The sequence below is a fragment of the Nuphar pumila genome, chromosome 6, assembly GCF_984573655.1.
Source record: "Nuphar pumila chromosome 6, dmNupPumi1.hap1.1, whole genome shotgun sequence".
NCBI classification, from domain to species: domain Eukaryota; kingdom Viridiplantae; phylum Streptophyta; class Magnoliopsida; order Nymphaeales; family Nymphaeaceae; genus Nuphar; species Nuphar pumila.
In genome coordinates this window covers 96,250,996-96,259,664 of record NC_143254.1, presented here as the reverse complement: position 1 = coordinate 96,259,664, position 8,669 = coordinate 96,250,996, and the positions used below count along the sequence as shown (strand labels likewise).

Below are 8,669 nucleotides of genomic sequence, written 5' to 3'. Positions count from 1 at the left end.
AATACTTGCAATTTGTTAATGAATCATTAGCTCATAATAAGGATGTCAATATGAATCATCTGATACAATTAAAAAACAGCCTAATTGGATCTAGCAATAACCAATCAGGACTCAGATTTGTGGTCCGCAGGCACACCCTTACCAGATTCCAATTCAATGAACTGCCCAACCTAACCCCAAGAGGTCGTGCACGTGGTCTCTGGCTCATGGATAGGGATGTCTTCCCCTATCCCAAGTTCGAATCCTCACATCGGCACTCCCTTCTAAAAGGCAAAGCAGAAAAGCTCCCTGGAGGTTGGGAGGGCACCCATGGAGTTTTACACTGTCGGGATGACGACCATAGGTACGATAGGCTAAACCCAGCATTGTCAAGTCTCTAATGCCAAGTGTGGTTTCTCCATGTTATATATATATATATATATATATATATATATATATATATATATCAGATCCAAACATGAAAATAAAATATCCTAATCAAGATGTTTACTGGATTCATATAGTTTTGAATTAAAATTTTGAGAACCCCACAACAAACCAGACTGTTTACTAAATGGATCAAGCAAGGGCTTGCAAAATAAAAAAAATATTACAAAATTTATGTTTAAGCAGATAATTAATTCTATAACAGATACTCTCTCTCTCTCTCTCTCTCTCTCTCTCTCTAGAGAGAGAGAGAGAGAGAGAGAGAGAGAGAGCAAAAAGGTGACCTACGAGAACAAAGCTAAGATGCTATCATAGATTGAAGATCTGCACAGGCCGTTTATGCTTCCGACCATCCAGGCTCACTGCTGTTGTCTCCACTGATATATCAATGCTCCGGTGTTGGGCAGCTCGGGCGATGCTGATACGTGACAGGATTTTTGCAGCAGGGCTTGCATCTGTGCCAACTGCCAACGCAGATGAAGCACCAGCTGGTGTGATCGATATCGCAATTGGTTCCCTGAACGTGAGAAGTGTCTGATACCAATGAGTTTTCGGTGTGTAAGGTGATGTGGACAGGGTGGTCGGCATCTCCTTGCAAAATCTGCCGGTAAAACCAGTCTCAAACCATAAAACAAGCCCATAACACAAAGTGAATTCTGTGGCCTTGTCGCATGAGGACTTGGCACCATTACAGCTCCCTGGTTGATCTACTCTGGGTCTTAACTCAACACTTGCAGTGAAATCCATTTCATCAGGCTTCATGGTTACCAAATCAAATTTCTGAAATCAGGAAGTGAGCATGCAAGTTCACAGTTAGGCTTGAATGAAGTCCAGGCTTTCACCTTTAGAGACTGTACAAGAAAAGACATGAGTTGCTTTGGGGAATAAAAAAAATTGACAGAAAGTCCGGGGATTTGGCCAAGCTAACTGGTTCAGTTTAGACATTTAAAAGCAAGATAACAAATGTGGCGCTCTCCTATTTATGAAGAGCCTGATGAAGAAAAATTGGAGACTTACATGAAGGACTACTGAATCAGTCACCAAATCTTGGCTGCTCACTGTGTCAACAATAGGAGGCTGAGATGCATCCTCTGCAATTTCTTTGGCTATACACGACATATTGAAACCGTATACGTTTTCCCAGAAAGGAATACTTGTACCACCTCTTCCAAAGCCGGCTACAAACTGGAAAAGGAAAACCGATGACATAGAAAGCAAGACTAAAATAAAAGAAGAAAATGATAAAGAGTACTTACTATGGTTGCTGTGTCTGGTAGAATAGCACCACCAGGTTTTAGCCATTTATCACGTGCAAAAAGCACTGAACTAAGCATTGATTCAAACATCAGGCAATATCCCATCCACTCGCTCAATAAGACATCAATACTGTTAAGTGGTATTTGAACAAGTTGGTCAAGATCTTCGATCATGCCCCGGACCACTTTTATCACCCCACCATTTTGTCCAGGATTCTGGTTCTCAATTTCCTCCTTTAACATGCCATTGTCTTTCGCAACCTACATTTGACTAACATGTAATAGACATCAAAATCCACACACACACAGATGCCATAGTCGTTTGCAATCAAGATTTGAGTAACATGTAATGGACCTCAAAATCCACACCTACGCAGAGATTACCTGACGAGCCATGGCAGCAATATTCTCACTTGCATCAATGGCTATCACAAATGAAGCTCCTGCTTGAGCTGCAAATAGACTATAAAACTGCAAGTCAGTTAATTAGATCAAGCATCATGCCAACTCAAAACCCATTATCAATTTGCAAAAGCAAAAGCCATTAAAGTAAAATTTATTAGAAAATGGTAGAAGGAATCAGTGGAAAAGCCCATTTCCAGTTTGAAAGCTGAGACCAAGAAAGTACAAACGGTGGATAAAAGAATTGCTTATAATGCACACACACACACACATATATATATGTATGGATGAATTTGTATGGTTAATCTAACTATTAACTTTAACAATGTTAAATTGCTCTGCCTAATCCCAGCTCTAATATTCCCCACCCCCACCCAAAAAAAAAGACGTTGACCTGTTTGAAATGACTAAAACACCCTCAAAAGCAATGACCGTTTCAAAAATATGTAGTTAAGTGTGGGCCCCAATGAAAAGGGGGGCGGCGCGGGGGGAGTTCCGCCTAGAAACTAGAATAATAAAAATCCTCCATGGTTCTACCCAACATGTTAAATACTTTGAAGCTTGAAAATAATCATGTCCAAGACATGTCAAGAAATGAGTGTTTAGGTATCATTATAATCTTGTGATTTTCTAGACCCAAAGAAAATATCATGAGATCTAAACCTTTTTTTTTTAAAACATCATGAAAATATTGGTGAATATAAAAATAAAAAATTAAAGAAAAACAAAACACCTGTGCATCAGGTTAAAATAGTGATGTATTAAAAGTATGTGATACATTAAAAATATTGTCACTTGCACGTTTTTTGAAATTATCATGACAAATTCCAAATACCACATATATTTTTTAATACATACAAAATTCATGATAACATTTAGCCAAGTAGAAACAAGGATGAAATGTAACCAAACATGATTAATGTATAAAAAAGTCAAGACCATGATTGGAAAGGGAACTATAAATGTTCACTTCTGAAAAAAAAAATAGAATGATGAGATAACACCTACTGGAATTAAACAAAATCATCAAGCTAAGACACAGCAGGTGCATTTGAAGACAAAAGGTGGTTTCTTTTTTATCCTCTTTTGGATACTTCAAGAATTCCAATCAAATATCTAGCAACTGACATTTATCCAAACATGATACTCATGAGCCGGCCCCTACATGGACCCTATGCAGTTGAATGTTCAATTCCTTGCAGCTGGACTTGAAGCTACAAAGCTAGAAGATTGAGAATAATATAAAAGCACCTGAGTATCCCAGTGCCACAACCAACATCCATAACAGTTGCCTGACGGAAGAGAGAAGGGTTACATAAAATTGCTCCTCTATACGCATCCATTCTGACCTGCAGCATTACATTTAAAATCCTTCAAGACACTCCAAGTAACAAAAACATAAAAAATTGATCAACTTTGATAAGTTACACATTGTCTATAATAACTACAAGTACTTTAACTGATGATGCACTCTTTCTAGATACCAAGGAAACAACTTGAAAATAAATGAAACAAATTAGAGACCGCCTTAAATGTTCAAATACTTTCAATCCAAAAACTAGCACGTCATCATGAATGGAATTTGATAGGAAGCTATAAGCCTATTAAAACTCAAAAACTAAAATAAATTGTAGTACACTACCTTATCACCGAGCATCTCCCTGTGGATGCCAAAAGAGCCATATGAACAAAAATAGTTCTCATTCACAGATCTAATTTCCCTTGCAGCAATATTTGCAAAAGGCACTTTAAGATTCTTAGCTTTTGGTTTCTTAGTAACTACAGGGCATGCTATGACACCACCATTGCCTACTGTAGCATCCAAATCATTTGCCAGCCATGAGGATCCATCTCTGGCACCAAAATCTCCCACGCCATTTTCAGTGGGACAGCTAAACCCAGTGTGAACTAGACTTGGTCCATCCTCATCATCAACTGAACACCTGGCAAGAGATTCAACATCCACAAGTTCTCTCATCAGTTCCTCACGATCAACAGTCAATTGGGTATCAGCATCTGAGGCATCATCTTCAGAAAAACTGTGCAATAATGCATCTTCTTGCATGAAAGGTTGGAGATATTTATCGGCCTGCCAAGGGAACTCCTCACCTTTCTTGAAAATGTTTGTTTCATGTAAATGCTTCTGCAGGGATTCCTTGGAGGTTAAGAGGACCCCACAGCTCCAGCATCTTTTTGCTGACACCTAGAAAGAAGAATAAAACAACAGCATCTATGCCATCATGGAAAAAATAAAAAAAGGAAAAGGTATATTCAAAACCTAAATTCTCTATGTCCTTCCTAACACATATCTTACTCATCATCAATATGTCCAACTTTTTTTAAAAATGATGCACTTTTGAAATATGAAATCGTGAGCTATCTTCCATTTTTTTCACACACAAGCTAGCTCTTTTTCCATAATTTCCTATTGAGGATAAGTTTAAGAAGAAAAATCTCTATTAAATTCCACATCCTGCTAAAGGTAATATAAAGCACAATTCTGTAATGCAGTTGCTAATCTATTGAGTACACTTGGCAAAAAAAAACATTGCTTCAAGGATAATATCATAGTCATCGATATCGCCGATATTTTGAAAATATCACAATATTATCAGCAATTTCAAGGTTGCCAATAATATCGGAAATATATCTCGATATTTTCAAAATACCAGCAAATAGAAAGTATCGATATTTTCTGAGTTTTTTTAAAAAAAAATTAAGTTTGCATTTCCTATTTTTTTGTTTCTTTTATATTTTAAAACCTTTAAAACATGTTTCTTTATATTTTTGAAAGAAAAATAATACAAAACTTATTATTTTCTTGGGTCTTTTGTTGTTATTTATATTTTTTTTCAATTTTTTAAACTCCTGAGATCTATCAACTTTTGAAAATCTCTCCGAGAAATTACCTTTAACGATACAGGTGACTATGGATAATATACAATGAAAAAGCTTCATCAATCTGCCTAAGGTATGATTCAGGAAAAGTTGTGAACCTGTGAGCGCACATAATTGATAAGCTTAAATGATCCATAGAAATCCAAATCCAAAGACTTCTGAATAGCAAGGAAATCAAAGGCATGAGTCGAAGTGCAATGGTCAAAGAGTGAAGGGACTGAACTCCACTTGAGATCACAAAATAAGCAAAGGAATTCTGGTTCCTCAGTATCTCCATCATTGTCCTTCCATTCATCCCAGCCAGAATTTTGCTCCTCCTCATTTTCATCTTCATCCTCATCCTCTTCTATCACCACTTCTTCATGGTTCTCTTCTAGCAATTTTGTAGCCATACAAAATGGCAAAGGAACACTCCACCAATTGTTTGTATAAACCAACCGACTGGAAAAATCCTGTAAAGATAGCATCAGAACATAGTGAAAAAGCACCAAGAAAGGCATTTCTCCCCTCCCCGCACAATACAACACCCCAAAACAATAAAACCCCTCAATTTAGGCAAAAGATCGGGTTAAGAAACATCAATACAAACATTATAAAAGGTATATTTTCAGTTAAACCAAAGGATTTAGCTGCTAATATATTAGGATCTACAAACCGAACCATGAATTCGATAAAAGATAGAAATTGGTTTTCCACAATTAGAAAAGAAATACAAAATCTAACGAGGTGTTCTAAAGCCTAATCATCAAACTATTTGTGTCACCCTAAGTTGAATTAATGAAAAAATTAAACAATAAATACACGAGAAAATCAATTTTTGTGAGCATAATTGAAGAGGAGAAGAACACTGAATTGACAGCATTAAAAATTGATTTATCGGAGTGCTCCATCATTATTCCCTTGTTGAACCCAAGATTTTTCCACAAGGGTCAGATATGGATTGGATCTTGGCAAGGACAGATTTGACGTATTGCATCTATTTTATGTAACAAAATTGGCAAAATTTTAAAAAATATTAAGATTTTGCTCTAATATCCTCAAAAGCCTGCATGACAAATTTTGTATGTTCTAAAATTATCATGAGTTATGACGATATTAATGTAATAAAACCTCAGTTTTTATATTTTTCATTTTTTAAGTTTATACATGCCAATTTTGCTCAAGGATATCATGAGAAAATAGAATGTTTTAATGTATCACGAGATTTCCCTCACCACTCTTGAGGATGAGATTTGAGATACTATATCTAACCAATATCAACACCAGAAATCTCTGCATCAAGAAACTCTCAATTAAAAAGAAAACAAAAACTCACTATAACTTAAAAGAAAAATTAAGAACAGGAAAACATTCACATGTAAATATTTAAAAAGTACAATATATAAAATTTAAAATAAAAATATAAGAATATGGAAAGTGTTAATCTGAACGAAGCATGATATTATGGGATAGGTGATCTCATGAACATATCACAATGACAATTTATAGGGCACATTATTTTCAAACTGTTGTCAATATTTCGCTACATAAGCTAGCACCACAGAACATAATTGATTCATGTTGGCATGCAGAAGTATTGTGTATTAGCATTAGGGTTGGGTGCCTAATGGCACGCTGCACAAGAGTCGAGTCAAGGCTAGCGCGAGACTAGGTTGTTCAAAATCTGCTCGATTCTTACAAACCCATGTTCTAGCTTGAGTTGAGCTTGGGCTTACAACAGGGTTATAAGAGACATGCATCCTACAAACCAAATGAGAAAGAAGATGCATGGTGTTAATCAGCACAAAGCTGAGATTTGTGAAACCACAGCTCAATAAGTGAGAAAAGAAACAGCCAGAACCCATGGTAACTGATGCCTAGCGTGCCTACTGAAGGGTTTTCTTGAATATGGCTTGTACCTACCACACCTCCCATGTTCTAACTTCATAAATGCAATGCAAAATGCAATGCTCATTGTTAGAAATAAACATGATACCAAAACCGATTCCCGTGAAACCAGCAGCTATGCAGCTACATCCACACCAAACGATGTTTCCAATCGGGAAATACCCTTCAACCAACCGAATGGAAGGACGAAGAAAACCCCGAATTCTGATCACTTATATTCCAAAAACTACCTTCAAGAGCATCAACCAGCTACTCTTGCAAGTCGACAATTGGTTTTACCAACCAGCTACTCTTAATACAACTATGAGAGACTGATTTTCATAAACTTATATCAAAATGACACAAGCATCAACCGAACCCACAAACAAGAATCAAAATTCAGTATGATACCATTCATTCCATCCATATTCGCTGGAACGAACCGGATGAACAAGAAATTTTGACAAAGTCCAGTTATAATCCATTTTCAGTGACAATCAGAGATACCCGAATTTCTCAAACACAAAACAGAGCTGAGGTGCTGAACCAAGAGTTGTTTGAGGCAAATGGTCTAATAGTTGAAGTGCAGACCAAGGGAGGAGATCAAACAGAGAGAGAGAGAGAGAGAGAGAGAGAGAGAGAGAACTCACCGGCCGGAGATGGCACTCGACGCCGGAGGCAGCAGCGGTAAGCCTAACACACCCTAATCAAACCGATGGGACTGGACCAATTTGTTTAGAACCAATCTAGGCTGTCAACGGGTCCTGATTTGTATTGGATACCCGATCCGAACCGAACCTGAATTCTCAGGTCTGGGCATGGAAAGTGTCGACCTAAATAATATTCGGGCCTACCCGAACAATATGCGGGACGGGTTTGGGTTATGATTTTCCAGGTAACCGACTCGACCCAGATTTTTTGTTGAGTACCCGACCTGGGTATGATATATATATTTCATAAATTTTTAAAATTATTTGGGTCCGGTTTGGTATTCTATTTTCATGACCCGACAAAACCCAAACTAGAACCCGGTTATTAGTTATATGGGTAGGTCCGGGTCAACCCTTCCCGGCCTCGTTGATAGCCCTAAACCAATATTATACGGGTTCAAAAAATGAACCAAACCAGACTCAAAATTTAGGTAGGGATGTAAACAGTTTGGATTTGGTTCGCTACCATATTCAACTAATTGGATGTTGGCAAAACCAATTTGAATTCGAAAAAGCACATACCAAATCTGTTTTTTTTTTCATGTAAACAGATTTGGATATCCATTGAATTCCGATAGTTTTCAGGTTCGACAGCAAAAAGTCAAAACCATATCCACATCCAATTATAATCAGATATGGCTTACCAAATGCAACTAAATGGAATTGGATTAGGTTGGATATCCGAAAAAATCCGAGCCATTGACATCCCTAGATTTAGGACTGGTGTTTGGGTAAGAGTAGACAAGTACATGTTTGTGGGTTTCATGTACAAATCAGTCTACGTGAAGACATGTTGGAATCAAGGAACACCCAGCCTTTAATTGGACCCCAACTAGGACCAAAGCAGGACCAACTTGAGTTGGCTATGGATTACGATTTGGTTACGACTGAAAAAGTTGAACACCATGTGTTATTGCTACCGGGTACAAATCCTTGGCAAAGCTAGATAAAAAAAAAAAAACACTTATTAGTTGATGTCCTATTGGGTCAGACCCAGGTGGAACTAGACTTGAATCAGATTTTCGGGTATGGTATCGGGACCAGATCTGGGTCTAATCAGGTCCGCTATAAGAGAAAACATACCCGGAACCGATAAGAACTACATGAACCA

The 8,669-nt window shown here is 37.4% G+C and overlaps 1 protein-coding gene across 1 annotated transcript; it reads right to left on the bottom strand.

Annotated features, from left to right (window-relative positions):
* Nucleotides 1-698: 698 nt before the first annotated feature.
* Nucleotides 699-7,536, bottom strand: LOC149835294 (putative protein arginine N-methyltransferase 3). Its single transcript, XM_090010491.1, has 8 exons — nucleotides 7,499-7,536; nucleotides 5,081-5,434; nucleotides 3,727-4,287; nucleotides 3,336-3,433; nucleotides 2,067-2,145; nucleotides 1,683-1,943; nucleotides 1,444-1,611; nucleotides 699-1,206 (listed from the first exon to the last, which is right to left on the bottom strand). The coding sequence occupies exons 2-8, from the start codon at nucleotides 5,372-5,374 to the stop codon at nucleotides 736-738; spliced, it is 1,932 nt and encodes a 643-aa protein (XP_089866617.1). The 5' UTR covers nucleotides 5,375-5,434; nucleotides 7,499-7,536; the 3' UTR covers nucleotides 699-735.
* Between the last annotated feature and the right edge of the window lie 1,133 nt (nucleotides 7,537-8,669).